We start from the raw sequence: 24,053 nt of genomic DNA on the forward strand, positions 1-24,053 counted from the left end.
ATGTCAAGATTTGACTGTTTCTATTTTTTCAGACTGTGATTATAATGGTATTAAAAATGCGTTTATTCTCATTACGGTTTAATGAATTGAACATTTGTAACATTATTACCTGGACAACTTTGTATACATCTTTTAAATTTTTGCGAAAAGAGATTAATAATGCCAACCCGAATACAACATGATTTTAAATAGGTTGAGTTAGTGACAAGTTATATCACACATTTAAGTCAACCGGGTGGCACAATATCGAAATGAGAATGGCGGGGGGAGCGACGCTAAATTTCATATTTTTTGCCGGATATTTTTCAAGGGAAAGTCGATCCTACTGGGAAAAGTATTTTCGTGGGTTCCATTATTTTCCAAGTATCTTAACACTCTAGAACATGTGGGAAAGTTAGACGTCTAAACGAGTATATTTCAGAGAAGCTTCATAAATCTTGAACTTCATAGATCAGAATCACAATAAAGATCAAGACATCACTATTACAAACACCAGAAGGCCAGGGTTGCGAAACGGGTTTGATCAAGTCTCTTGCATTTGCAAGACATGTGTGACTACAGGATATGCCCTATCTCAGGAACCACAAAACTGTTGTTTGCTTGCAAGAGTTCAACTAAATCCGAGAGAGTTCAACTCAGCTTAATTTGCTGTAATTTTGAAGTCGGTAAATGTAGGCACCTGTGACGCTCCAGAAAATGATGCTTTGATCTTTTGCATCCAAAACACTCATCGATTTGCTGTTGAAAAGTTTCGGTCATCTACCTTTGCTTCTTCGCGCGTCAACCGAATCCTGCCATCTCTACCTTGCCTTCTAGTTCATGAACTGTTTCTTCAACTAGGGTATTTGCCAATTTGCCACTTATCACTTGGATACCCCATGTTCTGTTCATATCCGTCCATCATGGTTGTTATGGTTGCGTAACACAGAATGTCCAGCGTTCGAAAAACACAAGTATTGATATCCAGTTCCATTTCAGATCTTAAAGGACTTGTAACCAAAGTCAGCACTTGTCATTCCCTCTTCCCAATCACCAATTCGGCGACCGCCAAAAACTACTTGTTGAATTCCCAAATATCTGCCAAAAGAGAGAAGAAAAAAAAAAGAATGCAACAACCTTAATTGATAGCTTTACATGTGCAAATGAGGATAAAAGGAAAGATGGCTGCCCTAGATTCATCAGAGATAAGAACTATTAAAAGAATTTAGATACGATTACACATATGCTTCATATATATTGAGAAGCCTGAAGTTTCTATCCAGATTTAGCTCTCTTCCACGTTTAGTCAAGGGTGGCTTAGTACTCTTACGCAAGAGTCACTATCATTAGACAGAAAAAGACTTTTGAAAATGATAATCACTGAAAGTAGAGTGAAAGAAGGAAAAAGAGAGTTCTATGATGGAAGTCACAACATAATACGTTTATCAAGAGTTAGAGAAAAAGAGACAAAGACGAAATTCAATTTCTTTAGGGTAAAATCCGCTTTACCCCCTCTTGATTTAGGTCTCCTGTGGATCGCCTCCCACATAAAACCCCTTCATGGGTCGTGCCAGTTTGCAATACAAAACCCCTATGAGTAAGGATGAGAATAAGAAAGAAGTGATGGTGGTGAGGGTGTTTTCAACTTTCCATTAGCTTTTAACGGAGTTATATGTGCTATGTACTCTAGAAACCACGTGGGGTGGTGTGGTCATGTTTACTAGTCAGGGAGGCGATTCACACAAAGTCTAAACCACAAGGGGCTAAAGTGGACTTTACCCAATTTTTTATAACTACCTTCTGTGGAAAACTTGAATTTTTGTGGTTTTTGTAGGATACATAATGAGATATTTACGTGCCCAAGTGAGATATAATACAAATTGTATTATTGCACTTTCCATCATTCTTGCAAATCAAGCCCACAAAAGTTGATACTTTTTCTCTTTCCATCACTTTCTCCCATTCTCTTGCTAATTAAGCAGACCCTAAGTATTTGTTGATGTTTGTGCATTTCCTTTCTCTAGCACTTTTGTTTTTGACAAGTTGTTTTCTATGTCTAGCTTTTTAACTAGGAAAGACATATAGCTTTTATGTTTCTCTCCCTTTTTTTGTACCGTTTTCCCTTCTTAATATCGATATTCCCTCGTGCCACCAAGGTCCACCCGAAACAAATACGGATCAATAAATGTGAATGAAAAGGCGTAATTACTCTGAACTCAGCACAGTCAGGCAGTTGAGGAGTATATCAATTGCAAGGAAATCCGTTGTACCAAGGTCTACCCTGTTGCATTAGATCCATGTGAGTAAGCTCGTATTAGAAAAAAAGACATAGGAGAACGATATCATCTAATTGCTATCACAACGAATCGAATGAAAGTGTACCAAACCCGGCCCCAGTTGTCCTGGAACTCGACATCACCAATGTCATGAAATGATGATGGCATCACTTTAGAACCCTTGACAGAATCATAGAGAGGATTGTAGTCCATTGATGAATTAGTCAACTGCAATGAAACAACATTCGGGATTCCTTAATATTTGTTTGCACTGGCATAAACCAAAATATTGGATTGAAAATGGGAACAAAACATCATTTCTTTCACCTCCCCCCTTCAGTAGCCAAAAAAGAAATTCATATGATAGAATGTTAAAAACGAGGATGACACTTCCTTCTCTAAATGATCAAGCCTCATCCATCAGCCAAAAGACAAATTTAACCATTTAGTCTGACTTAAATTTCAGAATTTACGTGTAATGATAAACATGCCATCCGCGTGTGCCAATAAATGAACTTGTGTTCATACAGTGGATCAGCACCAACTCATTCTAGTGGTGGCATGTTTCAAGATGTCACGACATGAAAGGGTAAGTAAATAAACCAGCACATCTTTATTTCACTATTCAAAAGCATATCCACATACTACCCTGACCATATGCCCATCTTTCTGATAGATTTCTTCACTATAGGGATGGCAAATTGTTAAACTTGATGGTTGAACTACACATCAAACAATTAAGAGCTTTACAAAAGCCACGTTTCTTCTTGATTCAAATTCCATGATGTGCGTTCACCAAAAAAAAAAAAAAAAATTGCATGATGTGCATTTCACCAAGCAAGCACGGTACAAAAAAGAACTGGTATATGTCAGAAGTGCACTAAATTCTTTCTTAAGAGCACAGCAGCTCGATTTGAATTGTCAAATTACAGTCAAAGCATTCCAGGAATGAAGCTCCTTCATCCAATCATTTACTTTATTGGGAAAAGAACTTGCTATCAGACAAAAAAAAGAAAGCATACTGCCATACTGAACAATTACTTTATCTGGATGAGAAACTGTATCCAACCTGATAACCACAAGATGTGAATGAGATACCAGTTGACAAAGATATAGGTTAAGCACACACAAACATAAACATATAGCCAAACAGTTCAAAGAGAAAAAAGATAAAGAATAATGAGCAAACCTGCAGATTAGAAGAATTGTAGGCCCCCAGTCGCCCCATAACATACCATGACTGAATAACCTGGCACATCACTCAAATTGATAACTTAAATATACCATACACTTCAAGGGATGTAAAGAGAAAGAAACCATCATGTGCCATCAAGACTTAGAAGTTGAGAAAGAATACATTAAAAATCCAGAACGGAAGCGAAAAAACAGAAGAGAAAGGAGAACAAATCTACATACAGTGCCAAGAAGTTCAACATTGCTATCAGATGGTGATCCAATTAATTCAAACCATATGTAGGAGCCAAGAGGATTAAAGCTGTGCACAAACAATGTACAAATATGATCAAAATCTTTGTTATAAAACAAACCACACTAGTATGATAATCCATGCCCATTGGTGTCTAACAGAGCGTTATATGACATATCAATCTGTGCATCTTATGTATTTTTTAAGAACTTCATTCATAATTCAAAATTTCATTATGCAAAGTTGATCCGTAAGAGGATTAATGGAACTAGAAGAGCAGCAGCAGGTATTAAACAACTAACAAGCACATGTGTAAATACTGAAACCATACACATAAACAAGTGAAAGAAGAAGAGGGATTTTCGGCCCTAAGAATTATGATGTGATCATGACAGTTGGCATAAAGACCTCTACACAGTAGAGATTGAGAATGTGATGATAGGACATGATAGATTTTCAGATTTTCTATTGGTACATTTTGATAAATTGAATTCTTCTATTGAACATTTTGATTTTCAGATTTAATTGACCATGATTTTGTTATTTTGGTGTTGAACCGAATATACAATGTTTTGTTGAAACCGAATATACCATTATACCATGTTCTTCATACAGTAAATTACTCCCTTACAAATTTATCTTTGTAAACGTGATGAATTTACCATAAATGCAAACAAAAAATATCAAATTTACCATATAAAATAACAAAGAGAGAGGTAAAAAATATATATGAGCAAGCTTACTCTCTAAAGCTGACTTTGAAAGCAAGGACAGATCCTGTTTTGGATTTGTTAAAATCTCGACCCTTCTTTCGAACCCTTTCTTGAATCTATTACACGTTAAACAACCGTAAGTTCATAACTTACCACATGACACAGTACTAGATGAGTGTGCTAAATTTGAAGAGGAAGAAGGGCAACTAGCTTCACAGACAGCTCAATTTGTCAATACAATGGCTTCACAATTTATGGCTACTCTTGTACTGCTCAATTAAGATAGAGTTCAATCCTACTGCAATTCAAGCACACGACATTGAACATATTAGCGTAAGGAGGGGCATTTTGATCCACAACGTAATGATTGATGGCATTTGGTAACCTAAGTGGGACACGTTTAAAAGTTATAATAAGTTCGAAGCATCCAATTTAAACATTCTTATCTTAATTATTCATATGAAAATTTGGCTTTCCCATCCAGAAATCATATTTAGAAAAAAATATAGCATGACATATTCAAACCAAGCCGATATTTTTACAACTCCATTTGCCAAAAAGGATGGAGCATACACTCAAGCCTTCTCCTTTCTTAAGTTTGGCAGTAACCATCAAAACAAGATAGATGCATAATTGAAACTCGAGTTGTAACCAATAGTCTTCACTAAATTAGTTAAATAATCTAACAAAGGGTACACGCAACAATCTAAAGGTTAAATTTGTAAAGTGATGACAGCTCGTAGTAGATCGATTGAGTATTAACCAAACCAAACCAGAACGAGCCTTAAGTCCCAATCAATTGAGTATTATGTACTATTATTCACTTGATGAAGAATAAGAACGCTTATAGATTTAAACTACTTAGGGTTGAGCCTTCAATGACTTAAATACTTGCTTTGACTTCCTAATAATTTATGACCTTAAAATAAGGTGGAAGTCCCTGAGTCCAGTCGCCCATAGCAGGAGAAAAGGTCAAAATCCATAGTTTATCTTTAAAAAATAACTAAAAAAATCAGCCATCAAAGCAGGTTCGACGGTAAACAGTAATTTGAAGGGTGTAAGGACAACAATTCACAGAAAAACTCAACTGTGCCCTTCAACTTCAGTGCTTTGCACATAAATGCAGAATTCCTCATGTGATTATGAACATTTACAGACTACATTGCTAGCAGCAGTGTCCTGTCGATTAAATTTTCACATTCGTTGCGCTTTTGAATATCACAGGAGTTATTCCTCAGTTGGTTCTGAATTAGACATTTGATAAGTAATTTAGAAATTCAGATAGGTATGTATTCTAAGAAGTTGCACGTGTTTTTGGTGACTGCTTTCTAAGAGTTTGAGCTTAGATGTCACTTTCTGTCTCTTGCTATCGTTGGCCCCCATAGGCTGAAAACACTACAATTGCGAACAACCACATTTATTTCAAACTTAACAACAAATAAGCATCCCCTGAAAGCAACAGGTAAAATTACTTCAGAGTTGAGACTGTAAAGTTATTAGCCAGAAAATCATAGAAACCGTTAGAGCTTGTCCCACATTGAGGATTATAACCTCCAAACTAGTATATATGAGCTTGGGTAGGCTCTCTACTCATTGCCTATTGCTTTTGAGTTTTGAGTTCGACGATTTAACAGAAATCAGGACAAACCTAACCTCATTCACTTATTTTCATCTAAAAGGCTAAAACAAGAAGAACAATCTTGAAGTCACCCTTTGTTAGGGTTCATGTTAGGGGCCAAGGGGTTTTAAACAAAGGCCGTTATGTATGGTATCAGCCGCTACGAAATGGGATTTCAGACCTCAAATATCATTATTTACTTATGCTTGGCCGCTATGGTCCAATATCAGCCCATATATGGCCATATCACCAATGCCGTTACATTTCCCAATACCATGATTTAAAACCCTGGGCCTTGGGCATCTCCATGGCTTCATCCAACCCTTCATCAAGTTCAATTATAATGGAAAAAGGGCACAAGATGAGCCACAATTCAACAAAATGATATCAAATTGTCGATTTTTTATATATTTTTGGTCAAACATTGAGAAAGAGACAAGTTTTCCACCAAATTTTCTGAAAGAAAGTTTTGGGGTATCCATCGCATCTTTTAAAAGAATTGATGAAATACATAACACATTAAGGATTGAAGCCTTCAAACTTTCCACAAATAAAGGTTAAATGGGGTTTTTGGGATAAGATTGGCATATTTTCAAAAGATTTGATGAAGAACCATTAGTGTGGTTTCAACTTTTGACCAAATTTGTCTGCATATTCGATGAAAAAGACAATTATGTACTGGAGATGCCCTTAGAACAAAAGAATGTTCGAGAAAAATTAAAGAAACAAATAGGCACTAAAATAGGGGTGATAAGAAATGAGGCAAGACAGTGAATGAACTGCACCCTTTTCCTCATGAGTTCAGGGTTCCCAAGGCTATCACCGAGAACATGACGGAGCTCCTCATCATTTTTGCAGGCATCTTCTAGCACTCTGCAGAAACAAGAAATGAAAAGAAAAAAACATCAATCCTTAGGGTGTAGAAAGAAATTTAACCGGCGTTCGAAAAATAATTTAGAAAGCTAAAAGAGAGAATTTACTTGGCCCAAGCAGGATAGGTGTGCAGACGATCATATTCACGTTTCCTCTTCTCCTCCTCAACCTTAAGCAGTCTCCGGCCTCTTGCACTTGTCCCCGACCCTTTGGCGGAATCAATGGTGTCTTCCCCAAAATTATCACTGGTGACATTATAGTTTGATGATGTTGCTGCTGCAGAAATAGGAATCTTTTTCACAGACATCATATTGATAGCCATGCTCTCACTAGAAAAACTCATTTTGGTACAGGAGGCAGACACTATAAGCTTTGTTGCTGATACAGGTAGAGGAGAAGAGACGAATGGCTTCCACAGCATTGAGGAGGTATGGGAGTAGCACATTGCCTTTTTGTATAAAAATTGCCACTCTGCAATATCTGTGTTCACGAACAATCACATAAGGCGTCTCAAACTCCGAATTCATCTTTCATGATTCTTGAATCATGGTTGATAAATGAAAATTAGAACCTTACAAACCTCTAAGTATTAGCATGAAAAAAATGTGTGTTTAAAAAGTCATCCGTTCTAGTAGAATCAATGGAGAATGTTTCCCTTCCAAATAAAAAATGTTTCCCACCAAATTGTTGGGTTTGATGAAAAACAAAATGCACAAATAAGAAACCCATTTTCTCTCAGCAATTCTCACAATTTCGCCCCGGTTGTATTCATCCAAACAAATAAAAGATGCTAATTTCTATTCACTTCTTATCATTTCTTGCCATCCAGATGGGCTGTAAATGAGTATTTAACTAACCATTATATCACCACAGTGGTACATCACCTTGTACCAAAGTAATCCCTCAGCACTATCCGTATTCATGTACAAATCAAAAAAGGCCACTCAAACTCCGAGTCGTCGAATTAATTCATCTTTTATGATTCTTGAATCATGGTTGATAAATTCGTCGAATTAATTCATCTTTTATGATTCTTGAATCATGGTTGATAAATAAAAATTAGAACTTTGGAAACCTTTAAAAAACCCATTACTTAATTCTTCTTTTAAAATTCTTTCAGAATGATTCAACAGTTCGGTGAGAAAAAAACAATGATACACAACAATTCTCTTCATTTCTCACAATTTAGCACCTGTTTAATTCATGCAAACGAAGGAAAGATTCTTATTTCTATTCTTTTCTTATCCTTTCTTACCATCCATATGAGCTGCGAAAGAGTATTTAACCAACTATTCCCAAATGTGAGAGAGAGAGAGAGAGAGAGTACCTGTGCTTATCGTTGCCGGAGCTTTGATCTGATGGGTTAGTACATTATTACGGTTTGAAGGTACATATATCCGTAGTTTTGCAAATTTTAACCTCAAATGTTTCAATATCACAGTTGTACCCCACCAAAATTCCTAATTATAACATTGCCCACACATTGTGTCACATACAGTTTTAAGGAAAAAATATTGAGTGCCCCTAGGACACCGCCCTCCGCCAGCTATTCGCACTTCTTTTAGGCTTTCTTCGGAAGTTGAGGAAAGTGAGAGAAAAGAAGATAAATGGGAGAAAATTGAAAGGAAAATGAGATGAAAACTGAACTGTTCACACTTTAGATTTTTCTATTTTCTCTCATCTTTCTCTTCAAATCAAACAATGTGAGAAATTTTTTTACTTTTCCCTTATTTTCTCTCACTTTCTTCAAGGTCCAAACAAAGACTTAGGAATTCGACACTGACGAAGATTTGCCACTCTCGTTGCACAATAGGCAAAACCCTGACAATGACAGAATCAAAAGAAACTGCTACTCTTACTAATTTAGATTTTTATAGGAATCTGAAGCAGAACCGATCAATTTTAAAGTGCCATAATTTGTAGCACGTTTGTTGATTAAGTTTCTAATTAGTCACTTCAAGGATTGACTAAAAAAAGTGTCCATGGAAGGAGTAATTGTTTAGTGCCCCCGGCACCATGCGGCGGTATTCTAAATTCTTTTCTACCAAATATTTGTGTGGGTTTCACACACTTTTGTTATGGGAACCATGTAAATATGTGACGGAGAAAGAGTTTGTGGCACCACGTGACATTGTCCTGAGTGAAGCATTTATAATTTTTTAGGAGTTCTATCCCATTTCTCTATTTTAATTTGGACAAATAGTACTACTTCGTTCCTCCGTTTCAATTTGTTGCGTTTATTTTGACTTTCACGTAAATTACTGAAAAATCATAATTACATTAAAAGGAAATCGATAATCTGCACATCCACTTTCGACGGTGGAAAGGGAATCGATATACGCGACGGTGCTCCAGCCGCATTGAATAATCTCTGCTATTACACTCGGAAGAGTTTTTTTTTTTTTTGAACCAACACTCCGAAGAGTTGAAGACCACGTTTTTTGGTAATCGATATTACACAACTCTCTCTCTCTCTCTCTCTCTCTCTCTCTCTCTCTCGGCGCGAGCTAATAGACTGATACCAAAGTCAAAGAAAATCGAATGAATTGAGATATACCTTCTGAGCTCATCATACATTTTCTGCAATTCGTCAGGTTAGGGCTCTCTTTCTGTGTGTGTGTTTAAACAGAGAAGCATAAGAAAACTTCTTCAAATTTGCAATGAAATCGAACTCTTACAGGAAAAAAGTACTACTTTTTTTTCTTGGGGTTGATGGGTTTTGAGTTTAAAAGCTACCCATTTAAGGATAGTTACATAAACTGCACTTCCATGGATTTGCAGTATAAGTCTTGGAAATATGTGAAAACAGACTTTGCCTCTCGTAATCCAATTATAGACGTTTCATATATGTCTGTTGTGCTTGTTTTGTAGTGGTGATACTGAGGTACTTGTTTTTATTCTGCATAAGGGGAAGTGATAGCCGTAGATGGAACGTTTTGGTGCATATATGTTTTTCATAATTGGCTATTTGAGCGCATGGAACACACGAAAGATATGATTGTTTGCAAAGCATATTATATGTCTTGAATTTAGCATGATAACCATATGTTTTGCTCTTCGATGCATATATGTTTTTCATAATTGGCTATTTGAGCGCATGGAACACGCGAAAGATATGATTGTTTGCAAAGCATATTATATGTCTTGAATTTAGCATGATATCTATATGTTTTGCTCTTTGATGCCTTTCGGCTTCGACTTGGGGCATGGTGGTATGACGTCCATTGAGTTCCTTGATTTTTGGAGGTATAGGGGGCCCTCCATTTTAGTTGTGAAACTTTCTGAGAGCAGCTATTTTGTGCACATATTGCCCCAGATTAGGTCTGTCTCCGATCCTCCTGTTAGACTTGTCCCACATCGCTCATCTAAGTCACCCAAGCTTTGTTAATAAAATCTAGAGGCTACTCCACCTATTGCCAATCGGTTTAGGTTGGAATCCTCCCAGAAATTTAACATGGTATCAGAGTTAGGTCTTGAGTGGCCTCACCTCTCGTCCGGGTTGCACGTGAGGGAGAGTGTTAGACTTGTCCCACATCACTCGTCTAAGCCACCCATGCTTGGTTAATAAAATCTAGAGGCTACTCCATCTATTGCCAATTGGTTTTAGGTTGGAACCCTCCAAGAAATCTAACACCTCCTCCTCCCATACCCCCATCAATTGGCGATTGGATTACACAGGTATTGTTATTGTTGTAATATGTTCTGTGGCTCCCCTTTGACCGCCTTTTGACTTTACAAGTTTATAGTGCATCATTGATGTGCCTGCAGTCGTGATTTTTACTATTTAACATAATATCTAGATAATTTTGTCTTGCAAACTTCAGCTCATAGTTTGTTTGTCTAAAAATATGGGGTATCTTTCCTCTAATTTCTGCCCCATATTATGATTCAACAGGATTGAAATCCAAAGGAAGGCAACATAGATTTGAACTAGAGTTGTTCTTCCCATCATATCATCTATTTGTTTTGGGATTATGGTTCATGTCTTTGTTCCTGGCATTTTCAGAATCATCTTCAATTCGAAAACTGTAGAGTAGCAGAGAGTCAGAGACACTTGAATCATTTTATTTGGGTACTATTGAGATCTGCTTCAGTTAAATTCACGTGCTATCATGACTCTAGTCTGTAGTTATTAGCTTTGGTGATATTGTGAGTTGGAATGTACTACTGGACTGGAGGTTTATAGTTTTTACAGTTTATTTTCAGGATGCAGCGAGCATAAGCACGCATTGCTTCTATTTCAAGTGTATACTTAGGATGTTGATTGGTGTTATGCAATTTCTTATCATCTGCTAGATTCATTAATGGCAAGCACTTCGGGCCAAGAGTTCAATTCAAACCGAACCTATAGGAGTTGGTTAGCTGAAACATTTGATGGTCATGAAACAGCAGAAGATGACCTATTAGCTTATCCAAATGGGCACAATGATAACATGGAACCATGTATCGGCAATTTACCCACAAGTTTGGAACCTTTAGAACCATATGTTGGCATGGAGTTTGAATCAGCAGAAGATGCTAGGGCATTCTATGAGATGTATGGACGACATCTGGGCTTTACTATACGGAATAATCGGACACGTCGATCACTTAAAGACAGCTCAATAATAGGCCGGGAGTTTGTTTGTTCAAAAGAAGGTTTCCGAAAAAGAGAAAAAAGAATTATTCCATCACGGCCTGCTACTAGAGAGGGATGCAATGCGTTGTTGAGGATAGCTGCAAAAGATGGAGGAAAGTGGGTCATATATGGTTTTGTCAAAGAGCATAATCATGAACTCAATCCTAGCAAAGTACCACCCCGACGATCACACAGGGTTGCATTCAGTGAGGTATGGGTTACGACCAGAGTCTCTGTGGAACCGTTGTTACAGTCTTTATAGGACTATAGTACTTTTAGGCTTAATTGCATATTGCCAGCCAAAACTAGTTCACTTTTTCAAATTACCCCCTAAACTATGCTAAAGGTCTTTCAACTTGGCCCCTTATTAGTCTTTAGTGGCACTATGGCAATTAAAGAGCCTGGAATGATGCTCAAATCTTTCGAAAAATTAGCCATATTTACAAAGAGGACAGCTTCAATGCTAACTTTCAAAATAAGGAGCTTGTATGTATAGTACTATCTAGAGTATGTATCGTGACAACCTTTTTTTACCAGGGAACACAATTGTCCTGCCGATCTGTATATTGGAACGCAAGTTTCAGAACTTGGCATACCTTTGTTCCAAAACTATACATTTTGCGACCCAAAACAACTCCCATAGTTTGTGCCAAAAACCGTTTCTTAGAATCTAAACATCTTGAAAGAGTGGAGTTTCGGCAAGACAAAATGTGAAAAATGGTTATTATGCTTCTAGATATGTAATGCCCAAAAATATTTTCAAAAAAATTTGCTTTAGTTATTGCATATTTGTCCTTTGTAATTGGTCTTCCTATTATACCACAGTTTAGATCATATGTCTGTATTCTGCTGACTAGCATTGGAAGCTATGAAGCTCAGGTACTTCTAAAACCCGGGCGCACTCAAGTACCAAGTACCGATAGTTTGTCTGGTACTTCTAAATCTGTACTGGGTACACGAAATACCCACCAAAACTTTTCTCTTTGACTTTTGCCGTATCCCAGAAGTACCCCACTATATATTAAGGCGTCCAGCACAAAAATGAAACTAAGTTGATAAGACTTCCTTTTCTTATGCTTAGCATGATTGTTAGATAACGATTTTGGTTTGTAGGTTCTATAGTATAATGACATTAAACGCTAATTTGTACCTTAAGTTTGGCGCAGGCCCGACCCTGAGATTTCCGAGGCCCTAGGCGGGATTTAAAAATGGGGCCTCTAAACTTTTAGTATATTTATTAGTTGTTTAATGTAGGAAACGAGTTAGCCTTGTGGTTCAGTGGCAAAGTGGTTGTACTGCTTTTAAGCTCCGAAGGTCATGCGTTCGAGACTCCAAATCTTGGTTTTCAGCAACTTTTTTGTTGTATAGATTCCAAAACTTTGCGATAAAAAATGAAGCAGCCGGGGATTGAACTCAGGATCTTGTGCCCCATACACGCGCGTCTTACTACCAAGCTACCTTAGCCTTCTTGTAAAATTGTTGAAACATATAATATTTATTATGTCTTATCATTTTGGGGGCCCTATTATTTGGCCCAAAACTGGAGGTCCTAGGCGGTCGCCTGGTGGGCTTGTGCCCAGGGTCGGCCCTGGTTTGGCGTGAAACTATTATTTGATTTGGATTCCTTTGCCCAAGTCATTTAGGTATTTCTTTTATTTCTAGTGTAAATTATTAAAGGTAATACATTGCTCTAAATTACACAATACATTTGTTGTAGCTGTACCCTAGCCATACCTGTACCCTACATTTTTTAGGTTTTGTTTTATCGACGTACCCGTACCCTCGTACCAATACCCATACACCCTACTTTTGGGTAGCATTGAGGTGGTATTTATTGCCATGTGACAAGAAGTATTGTCATTCCCTATACCCAAAAAAATACCTCATTCTTATGCTCAGGATACAGGAGTGCCTATATAGGATCTCATCACTGTCATGCTATCCCTGTGGATGAAAGTACATGCTTGATCTTCCATTCCTACCGTCCCAGATGGGCTTAGAAAGATTTATTGGGGAGACAATATGAGTTGGTGGTTGCTGTAGCAATAGATACAACCAAATTGTGATGATTGCTTTAGAGAGTGGGCTTCAATAGAACAGCATACTGCTGTAGTACTTGAGCCACTCCTCTGCTTGCATTCGTAAAGGTCTGCAGTATGCACTGGTCTTGTAATAGCATCTGTTTCATGTTGAGGATTTAGTTCAATAATTTGTCAATTGGACAAAATAAATGAAGCCCTAGGAAAGTGAGCTTTTTCCTCCAATTTCTAGGAGTTTTCTTCTGTAAGCTCTTCATGGTTGGTTGTACCCGCTATTGAACTTCCATGAGTTTTGCTCTCCACTTTAATTGGAGGATTTGCCCCGTTCCATCAGGCTCTTCTTCTTTAAATACCACAGACAGTGGGCATCGTTAGCTGTGGTATTCCATCATCCTACTTTCCTAAAGTTCATACCAAGTGTACAATGGCCCCAATTCTTGAGAGACAGTTGTGGAGGCTGATTCTTTTGATTTAAACCCATCTCTTACCCAACTCGTATGGTGCTACAAAATAATGTTTAGCAGCTATTTACTTTTTCTTGTCCTCTAGAATTTCGAACAATACTTTTGGGTACCCGGACCGTAACCGATTTTTGGGATAGCAATCTCGACCGAACCGATGGGTACCCGAACCGATTTCTTGTCCTCCAGAATTTCGAACATTACTTTTGGCTCCTCACTGATACATTAAGTTGTCAACTGTTAGAATAGATTTGTGGATATGTATTTACATGGTTGGAAAATTAGGAGAAAATAGGGCAGTATGGGCAATCTAAAAGCAGTATTGTTTGGGAACATTGTCAATGCAGTATTAGATTTGAGGGTTCCTTTCTATAGGTTTTCTATTACTCCCTCCGTCCCATAAAGTTAGGCCCGTATTCCATTTTTGGCTGTCCCAAAATCGATGTCCCTTTATGCAATTCAAGGCCCAAATTTTAACACATTTCCCATTCTGCCCTTAACTGCTTTGGGATAAACAACCTCTTAGTTTTGAATTTGAAAAAGTTTTAAACTTACCGCCTAAACTTGCCAAGAGGATTTCTGAAAAAGTGCAGCCAACTCAATTTAATGCAGACAGGTTCCAAAAGTAAAAGGTGGGAAAAGTTTTGACTTTTGCACTAAAAACACCTCACTACCAAGTAGTAGGAGTAATTAGAATATTGCAAAGGGTAATTTTGGAAAGAAAAAAAACTTAAGAATGTTTTGATTATGTCCCAATAAAAAGTTGGATTCCCGAAAAGGGACAAACTTTCCGGGACAGAGGGAGTATACTTTTCAAATTGGAGAAACATGTGTCCTGTTTATACTTTGTAGAAGTCATTATTGCTTTTGAGTTGTGACGCAGAACTAACGAGCAGGCATCAAAGAACCGGTGCTTTGTACGACTCCTATGGTGTACTTTTAACTTCTTCAGAACCTACTTCTAGTTGACAACAGGTGGGGCCTTAACGTGCCCTCTACTATTTTCAGATTGTGAGTTATCTCCACTTCTATTGGAGGAATTGAGTCAACCTTTATGATCTTGGAAATTGATGTGGATTCATCACTCGGGCTTCCTCAATGATAATTGTTTGTAGGAAGTCATCATCCACTAGAATGGAGCTATTTTTTTTTAATCCACAGAATGGAGCTATTAGGTAATCAATTTGGTTAGTGCGCCATATATTTGAATCAAATAACTTCTTATAATGAAAAATGTGGGTGATAACAATATCAGTAGATAAATGCTTGAAAGTCTTTTCCACAATCATCTATGGTGAAATGGAAGCTGAAGGGTGGTTGATTTCTAGGGATTTTTCCATGTTCTATACTTGTGGCCTGGGACTTTATTGACTGTTTGGCCATAGCGGACGGGTGAAAACTATTGTTGAGCTATGTTGACTGCCATTGGTTTACGTGGACCCTATGGGGTCATGGTATTGGTAGGCACCATGACGGTTCCACCACTGGAGGTGGAGAGGGAGAGAGCTGAGAGTTGCCATGAGGGAAGTGAGCCTCTCATGTCTGGACTCTGGAGGTGCTCTCTTGGAGGAGCCTGTTGCATACGGAGGGGCAGACCTCCTTTTATAAGAGAGTGGGGCCATGGGCCCAACTCACTCTGGGAAGTCGGATAATTAGATGTTAGAGGGTAGGTGTGATGAACCTTACATATGCACATGGAATCCTATAAAAAAATGCAGGCGTGCCATGAGTTTCGGGCGTGCAAGGCATGTTGTCGAAAGTGTGTGGCTTGCGCAGGCAAGCTGATTTATTCATGCAGATACAACGAAGCAAACCATAGCTGTTTTTCCAGTTTGTCGGTCCCCAGTTATTGGTTCTCGTTGATATGGTTCAGGTCACGGCCAGATCAATGACATGCCTTCATCACAAAAGGGGCCAGATTGATGGATCCACAAACAAGAAACAGATACACCTTCAACAAAACATTTGGATAAACTATCTGTTAATAGTACGGTATGTGTGACTGTCAAAAATGGGACAGGAGTAGTGATGGGAAAATTTTAGGAAAGCCGGTAGTTGCTAGTTGCTACCTTCGCGGCTCGGATAATTGTGGTGCAAAATCCTTTGTTCCTTGATAGTCATGTTTTGGAGTTAAACCAAGCTTTTTGGAATCTTACTTTTTGTTTGGCAAAATATTGGATTGCAACTATTATGACATCAGTTCAATTTGGAGACCTGATAGGTAGTATAGCTCTAATGGGCAGTTGTTGATCTCCTCAAATTCTGGTTACATTCAAGGAACAAAATTTCTGTTTTTATCCATTGAAACGGCTGAAACATTTCTCCAACTGAAAGACAAAACACTAGTGCCTAGTGGAGTTATAAAATTTAGCATATGCGTTTCACTGGAACATAGTGAAATCCACCAAAACATTGCAGCGCAACAAAACAGTGAGTTGCTTCCCCCCTCATGTTGGTTCGTGGTTGCAACTTGCATGTAGCAATATGTTGTAGCCTTTGGCATTGTCTCCCGTTCAGAAAATAAATGGGAATATGTCGACGTGCTTATTTTCCATATATTGACCTTTTGTGAATGTTTCATTTGCTTTTTCCCGAAGTACGGGACGAATCAATAATGGCGCTTGACTTTCTTATTCTTTGCAGGACGAGAAAGATCTTAAGATCCGGGAACTATCCACGGAGCTACATCGCGAGAGAAAAAGATCTGCTGCTTATCAAGAACAGCTGCAGATGGTTTTGAAATATGTTGAGGAACACACTCAGCGGCTATCGTTGAATGTACAAGCAGTTTTGAACCAAGTGAGACAAATTGAATCTGAAGTGCTAGATGATTTAGACTCCGACTAAATTTAGTATCCTTTCGAACCATTTTTCTCTTTCTCCGTTATGCATAACTGAGTACACTTATAATAGTCACTTTGTGCAGTGTTCGTCATAACAACATCGAAAATTTCTTGCAAATCATTTTCTGTGTTGCGTAACCCAAATCTTGGGTTGAACTTTTCTATTTAATCAGGTAATTCATAGGAGAAAATCAAGTTCTTTGCTCCCGAGATTCACTGAAGGTGACCTTGTGCATCCATAAGGTTGGAAATGTTACATTCTCATAATCTTTCGAATTTCGCCTAAGCTGACTAGGACACGCAGTTACGTTTGGTTTACGCGAGAGCATGCACAAATAGAGATGACCTACTCATGCAACCATTTCACTAGAGATAGACCATTTCCTCAGCCTCATGATGTCACAGAAGTAACAACTGCCAATGAATTGAGACTATTTTTCCCAGAGAAAATAGCAAAACCCACAGAATACAGTGTGATGAGTGACTGCACTGAGGCAAGAGGCCTTTGTCCAATAACATTAGGGGTGCTCTTAGGTGCTAGGGTTAAGGAGGTTAGACTAAATTCATAGAATACAGTGTGATGAGTGATTGCACTGTACCAAGAGACCTTTGGTCCAAAGGCATCAGAGGTGCCCTTAGGTGTTAGGAGTCAGGAGGTCAGGTTAAACTCTAAGATGCTAATTTAATTATTCTAACAATACTTGTGAAAAGTGGAAAAAAAGAAGAAGAAGAAGTAATTGCACTGCATGCTTTTTTAATTTTATGACTCAGTCTCCCATTGTTTGACGAAAACCGCCAAGTCCGATTGATTGGTTGATTTTCAGATGTGATGTTTGAACAATTGACTCCGTAAAAATAATATAATTTTTGCAATAATGACATTGATTTTTTCAAGTTTTTTTTTTGTTGGTAATCATATTTTTTGACCTGATCGCCAGGAAACAATCTTTGAAGACAAAACCAGGTCAATGATAATCTCAGAGGCAGACCCAAAGAGATTTAACCCAATATTATAGATTAAAGACAAAACTAGGTCAATGTCAATGATAATCTCCGGCCCAAATAGATTTAACCCAATATTTTAGATTTATATTATCAATTCACGAGTTCTCTTTTGGCCAATACCAATGCCACATACCCACAACAAATATAATAAACAGAAATAACATATATACAAGCAAACGAATAAAATTAATCGGAAATCGGCATAACCAATTCTTTCACGTGACGCGTGGGCTCCACCAAAAATGTTCCAAAATCGTAACATTTTTTTATCACTGTGTAGCGGCGCCGCAAGACAACTAAGTAATTACCCGGAGCAACATGCTTTTATTTTGTGATCAACTCAATGCATCAAATCCACCACCACCGCCTCTCATCATTTCCTTGAACTCATCGAAACTAACCATCCCATCCCCATCTCCATCCACCTTCATGATCATCCTCCGGCAGTCCTCCACCGCCCTCCGTTCCAACCCCAACGCGGCCATCACCGACTCCAACTCCTCCGCCGCGATAAACCCGTCTCCATTCTTATCGAACACGTCAAAAGCCTCCCTCACGTCCTCCTCTCCCTCGTCCCGCCCGTCCATTATTGAGTTATAAAGCGCCCCGAACTCCTCATAATCAACGCACCCGTCTCCGTTCTCGTCCACCCTTTCGATCATCTGAGTCAAGTCTTGATCCGAGATGAAAATACCCATGTTCTCTAACGAGCCGTTGAGTTCTTCCCTAGTGATCTTCTGGTCTCCGTTCTTGTCGAACATTTGGAAAACCCGTCGGAGCTCGCCTGAGTCCATTCTCCGAAGGGTTTGTGCCGCCGAGGGCTGTGGTAGTGGAGGAGGAGGAACGGTGGTTTTGTTGGTTGTGGTTGTGGTGGGTGTTTGTTGGTGGTACCAAGAAGTGGGGAGGTATGTTCTGAGTTTCTTGGGGATGAAGTACAGAAGCGCTGTGTTCAGTAGGTTGTAAAGAAGGAAAATCCTAACCACGATGGATGGCATCGTTGCTTTGTTAGTATAAAAATTGGAGAGAGAGAGAGAGAGAGAGAGAGAGAGAGAGAGGTGGGATGGAGGGATGAGATATTTGGAGGGATTTGTAGAGGTGTGGCCTTTGGCTGTTTCTGTCAAAGACGCGTTATAATAATTGTCGGTTTGGGTTTGTTTCGGATTAGGTGTGGTGTAATTGTTGGGGTATGGCTGTTGAATTTACTAGAATTGATGTGTGTGTGTGTGAGAGAGAGAGAGAGAGAGAGAGAGAGAGAGAGAGAGAAAATACGACCGTTGATAACGGATCTGACAGGAGAGAGAGAGAGAGAGACGTTGGGGTGGGGGTGCGAAAACGCGCCAAAAGTGAAAAAGCCGGCAGGGAAATGACCGTTTGGGTTCAACGGTAATAAGCGCGTGATTGGCGGGGTGGTGATGACACCTGGAACGTGTTGGCAAGGGCAGGCACCGGCGTTCAGATTGGGGCAAGGGTCCCGTCCAGTGTTTGTTCCACCCAGTCCGGTTCAGTTTTGAATTATTTATGGGCTTTTTTTGGACCCACAGCAATTGTCGGAATTGTACACTTAGAGCTCATCGAGAATATTAACCAAGTCAAAAATCATATTGATTGGATAACGTTTAATATGATATCGAAATATATATATCTTCAGATAATTATATCAAATGAGTTAATTACGAAAAAGAACCAGGGCAGTTGCTTGTGCGGTAAGGTTGTGAGTTTAACTCCTGTTCACAGAGTGCTGATGGGTTGAGTTAGATTGGGATCAAGGTAATGTAGCTTTCCCTAAAGTATGAGAAAGAAAAATAACAAAAAGGAAGAACGAATGCAATTCAAGTTTCATAGTTGTGTTGAGCTATTTTCCAACACATATCCTTTTTTTTTTTTGTAGATTTTTTAAATTTAGTTCATATTTGCATAATTTATAATTCTTCCTGTCGATATGAATAAATAATTTTAATTATTTGACCCAAAAAAAAAAAAATCAACTCAATAACAAAAATACCTATTTACTTTTGAAGTAATTAATTTAGTCCAATTAATTGTCTCTAGCTCGCTAGAGGGGTGGCCAAACTACATTGACAGTCTGTTTGGATGCCTGATTTGGAGCCCGGATTTGTACGCGCCCGGATTTGGAGCCTTGGCCCCACGTAAATTAGGTGTTTGGGAAGAAAAAAACGCAGGTGGATTTGTGGGTGGAATTGGCGCTCCTGGATTGTAAATCCACCTGCGGCCCGGATTACCAACGATAGGGGGTACCCCCGTCGTTGGCAAATCCACTCTGAGCCGGATATGTGAATGACGAGCCCGCCGTCACCTGTGATCGGCCACTGTCATTCCTGCCGCCGTACGATCGAAAACCAGAGATGAGAGAACCGCTGTGGGATCGGTGGTAGTATGAGAGAGACACAGAGAGATTGGGGATTTGAATTTGTGGCCATGGGTAGAGAGAGAGAGGAGTGAACCAGATTTTTATCTCTTCCACGTTATTTCCAAAGTGGGGAAAATAATCTAGTGATTTGGTTCTTAGAAAACAATGTCCCAATCCAATGGTCTAGAATGATTGAATTAATCTAAAGGCCACCAAAAAATCCATATTGAGAAGAAAAAAAACTCCTTACAATTTGTAATAAAAGAGTAAAATTATCAAATAAGTTGAATAAATTATATTTAAAAAATAAATTATTATGTATTAAAAGTTTAAAAGTATGAAAATAAGTACTTTTATAAACACAATTTTAATTTAATGCCTAATCATATAATTATATTGCAATTATTGTACGTAATATAAACATTAAATTTAAATACAAGGGCAGTTAAGTCATTTGACATCTTATCCTATTATATCCACTCTCCAAATCCCTTTTCTTAAAAAATCATCCAAACACCGGATTATAAATCCACCCTTCTTAAGAGGTGGGTCCACCCTTCTTACATATTCACCCTTATTATATATTCACCCTCAAATCCACCCTTCTTCTATATCCACCCAAAATCAAATCCTTCATCCAAACGGGCCGTGAAGGCTCAAGGCGAAGTCCTAATGTGAGGCCTTTGTACCTGAGGCTTTTTTTTGGGATTAAGTGTAGGGATGGCGCCAATAAAAAATAATAATAATAATTAAGTGTAGGGATGGCAATGGTGTGGTTTGGTTGGTTTATTAGCAAAACTAAAACCGAAACATATACCTAAAACCAAAACCTGTAGTTTTCATTGTATCTAAACTATAACCAAAATCACGGTTACCGGTTCGGTTTTTTTCCAAATCAGTGGTCAAATTTTTTAATAAAGTTAAAGACACAACATATCCAACAACAAAATATCTAAAAAAAACCAACAAACTAATGTACTATTACACCATAGGTTCAAAAAATCAAAAATCACTGTCCAATAACAAAATATCCAAAAAGAAAACAATCTAATACACCATATGTTCAAAGACACTAAATAATATTCATTGTTGAAACAACAGAATAACATATACTAATTTTCAACAAACTAATACCCAAAAGAGTTTAATCACTCATTAAAAGAGTGATTTTTATAATCCCTTAACTAATGTGTATTTTAGTATATAGGGGTATATATAGGGTATTTACGTAATTATATTTCGGTTCGGTTCGACTTTTGGTTCTGTTATCATATAAAACCAAAATCGATCGGGACTGAACTGGCTGATTTTTTTTTTTAAATCAATAACCAAAATCATGATTAAAAATTCGGTTGAAAACCGCACCAATTGATTTGGTACGGTTCGGTTAACCAACGATTTGAACGGAATTACTATCCCTATATAGGTGAAAGTAAATTTTGAGAAGTCAAAATTTGCAGTATGTATACACACACGCATGAAAAGCCGAGACATCTCAAAATTGGAGGCCTTGCCCTTAGTTGTCGAGTAATTTTTCCCCCTCAGAGTGTGTAAATGAATGCCTGGGGTCTAGTATTGGCCCCCCCCCCCCCCCCCCCCTCAAAGTCTAGCACTTAGCTAGTGGTTAATAGTAGCACGGTGACTTTTAAGCGTGGTTTTCTGAGGTCACAGGTTTTATTCCTATCGAGACTAAACATTCTAAATTTTGGAGTCATTGGGGTTATGTCTAGTCGTAATCTTAAGGGCCCCAAAATTAGTCGAAATGTGCGTAACTTGACCTTGACATCCGGTTATAAAAAAAAGTTTGGCATGTGGTGGAAAGTCTGACCCTGCCGCATTGAGTAAGTGGTGCGCACCAGCTTTGTTAAAATGAGTAATGGACCCAAAGTAGGCCATTATGCATAATGCAATTAGATTTGTTCTATGACCTAATTAATATAAAGTTGTGATAAAGTAGATTAGGACAATAAGCACATACTAAAAATACAGAGAAAAATATAACTCAATTGTTCAGGTCAACAATTATCCGTCAAAGGTTAGTTTGTGCTCCATATTAACATTTTGGTGTTGCAGTTGAGCAGCTTTTTTGTTTTGTTTTGTTTCGTTGTAATATTGTTCTTGTTTAATTATTTGGGATGATCTCCCCTTCAAAAAAAAAAATAGAAGAAAAGAATTACTGGGGCACCATGTGACGGTACCCTCCATGAACTGTTGAATAGGACGATATATAACCCGCGTAACCCAATTAAAAAACAACTCAATACTCAATAGAGTACCAATTGATTTTTTACGTGAATCATGTGAATATACACACAATCACATGCATGAAAAGCCGAGGCATCTCAAAATTGGAGGCCTTAGAGCATCCACAGTGGACTAATCAAAATTGGATAGTCAAAAGATGTCATATCACCTTTTGATTATCTATTTAAGGGGTTACTAAGGATAGCAATGTAGATATTCACAATAACATAATCAACACTTGCCACATCAACTTTTCAATCTGTAAAAATCTAAAAAGTGTCACTATATAAAACAATTTTTTAAAATAGTTTTCATACTAATAAAAACAGGTTGTTAGAAAAAGAAAATAATTTTTTGAAAACTTTTATTTTTAAAAAACACTTTTTCGAAAAAGTTTTAAAACAACCGTTTTTGAAAAAAAAGACAATTTTTTTAAATAACACAGCTTTCGAAAAAAAAAAAAGAGAGGACAGTTTTCCAAAAATAGTTTAACTATTTTTGCAAAAAAAAAAAAAACTACTTTTAAAAATGTTTTTCTTAGAAACATTGTAGAGAGAGAGAGAGAGAGAGAGAGAGTTAGTTAGTTTTGGTTATTGGCAAAATGTTGCTAGTTTTAATTATTTAATGACCAAAATTTGATGAATTGCTAAGAGATTGTTAAGTTTGGTTATGCCACTATGAAACACTTTTTTTACAGAACATTGTTAATTTTAACAACCTCATGATTTGGTTATTCCACTGTGGATGGTCTTATACGCTTAGTTCTGTAGTATTTTTTTCCATCTCAAAGTGCATGAATGCATGGGGTCTAGTATTTTTTCTGAGCTGTGGGATGGTGTTGTGCATGGGGTGCTCAGTACCGTGTTGTGCACATTTGAACCGTTGATTTCAACAGTCAGTGGTCCAAATTAAAAACAAATTTTTACTAGCAAAAGCTATTTATAACTGGGTGAAGTTAAAAAACATATCTTGCCGAAATCAACGGTCCGGCTGCACCAGTTAGCTAGTGATATGTGTTAGCACGTTGACTTTCAAGCGTGGTAAGTTTGGCATGTGGTGGAAAGTCTGAACCTGCCAGTATGTGGTGCATGCGCACCAGCTTAAAATAATGGACCCCAAGTAGGCCATTATGCATGATGCAATTAGATTTGTTCGACGACCTAATTAATATAAAGTTGTGATAAAGTAGATTAGGACAATAAGCACATACTCCCTCCGTCCCAAATTGGATGACAATTTTTGAAATTTGTGCCATTTTTTATTGCTTATATCTTTCAATCTATAATGTTTTTCACGAATTTGAAAACTTTGTATAATAGAACTAATCGAGAACTATCAAACAAGATCCATATTGCATATTTTTTGAGATTCATATTGAAAGATATAAGGAATTGAAATTGACACAGATTTCAAAAATTGTCATCCAATTTGAGACGGAGGGAGTACTAAAAATGAAGAGAAAAATAAAACTCAATTGTTCAGGTAAACAATTATCCCTCAAAGGTTAGTTTGTGCCCCATATTGAACATTTTGGTGTTGCAATTGAGCAGCTTTTATTTTATTTTATTTTGTTTTGTTGTAATTTTGTTC

The 24,053-nt window shown here is 37.7% G+C and overlaps 3 protein-coding genes across 6 annotated transcripts; 1 reads left to right on the forward strand and 2 right to left on the reverse strand.

Annotated features, from left to right (window-relative positions):
• Positions 1 to 413: 413 nt before the first annotated feature.
• Positions 414 to 8,343, reverse strand: LOC131299950 (uncharacterized). The gene is made up of 9 exons (XM_058325536.1): positions 8,213 to 8,343; positions 6,993 to 7,365; positions 6,798 to 6,885; positions 4,425 to 4,510; positions 3,672 to 3,750; positions 3,445 to 3,504; positions 2,362 to 2,483; positions 2,189 to 2,260; positions 414 to 1,077 (listed from the first exon to the last, which is right to left on the reverse strand). The coding sequence occupies exons 2-9, from the start codon at positions 7,328 to 7,330 to the stop codon at positions 975 to 977; spliced, it is 948 nt and encodes a 315-aa protein (XP_058181519.1). The 5' UTR covers positions 7,331 to 7,365; positions 8,213 to 8,343; the 3' UTR covers positions 414 to 974.
• A 978-nt stretch (positions 8,344 to 9,321) lies between these two features.
• Positions 9,322 to 18,913, forward strand: LOC131299951 (protein FAR1-RELATED SEQUENCE 5-like). Of its 4 annotated transcripts, none has more exons than XM_058325537.1 (4): positions 9,350 to 9,479; positions 10,781 to 10,957; positions 11,081 to 11,714; positions 16,647 to 18,913. In XM_058325537.1, exons 3-4 carry the CDS (start codon positions 11,190 to 11,192, stop codon positions 16,848 to 16,850), a joined length of 729 nt encoding a protein of 242 aa, XP_058181520.1. In that variant the 5' UTR covers positions 9,350 to 9,479; positions 10,781 to 10,957; positions 11,081 to 11,189; the 3' UTR covers positions 16,851 to 18,913. The 4 variants fall into 4 exon arrangements, with proteins under 4 accessions (XP_058181522.1, XP_058181521.1, XP_058181520.1 ...); XM_058325541.1 differs by having other exon boundaries at positions 11,092 to 11,714; XM_058325539.1 differs by lacking the exon at positions 10,781 to 10,957 and having other exon boundaries at positions 9,322 to 9,479.
• Positions 17,910 to 18,846, reverse strand: LOC131299952 (calmodulin-like protein 3). Its single transcript, XM_058325542.1, has one exon. It carries the CDS (start codon positions 18,844 to 18,846, stop codon positions 18,187 to 18,189), a length of 660 nt encoding a protein of 219 aa, XP_058181525.1. The 3' UTR covers positions 17,910 to 18,186.
• Positions 18,914 to 24,053: the final 5,140 nt, after the last annotated feature.

The sequence above is a fragment of the Rhododendron vialii genome, chromosome 9a (assembly GCF_030253575.1).
Source record: "Rhododendron vialii isolate Sample 1 chromosome 9a, ASM3025357v1".
Lineage (NCBI taxonomy): Eukaryota > Viridiplantae > Streptophyta > Magnoliopsida > Ericales > Ericaceae > Rhododendron > Rhododendron vialii.

What these genes read in the sequence shown, in the direction of transcription:
- LOC131299951 (XM_058325539.1), top strand. Translation starts at nt 11,190, where the DNA reads ATGGCAAGCACTTCGGGCCAAGAGTTCAATTCAAACCGAACCTATAGG. An exon ending in ACAGGGTTGCATTCAGTGAG is followed by an intron (nt 11,715 to 16,646) that starts GTATGGGTTACG and finishes TATTCTTTGCAG; the next exon opens with GACGAGAAAGATCTTAAGAT.
- LOC131299950 (XM_058325536.1), bottom strand. Translation starts at nt 7,330, where the DNA reads ATGTGCTACTCCCATACCTCCTCAATGCTGTGGAAGCCATTCGTCTCT. An exon ending in TTCAAAGTCAGCTTTAGAGA is followed by an intron (nt 3,751 to 4,424) that starts GTAAGCTTGCTC and finishes GTTTGTGCACAG; the next exon opens with CTTTAATCCTCTTGGCTCCT. An exon ending in ACAATTCTTCTAATCTGCAG is followed by an intron (nt 2,484 to 3,444) that starts GTTTGCTCATTA and finishes GTTTCATTGCAG; the next exon opens with TTGACTAATTCATCAATGGA.
- LOC131299952 (XM_058325542.1), bottom strand. Translation starts at nt 18,846, where the DNA reads ATGCCATCCATCGTGGTTAGGATTTTCCTTCTTTACAACCTACTGAAC.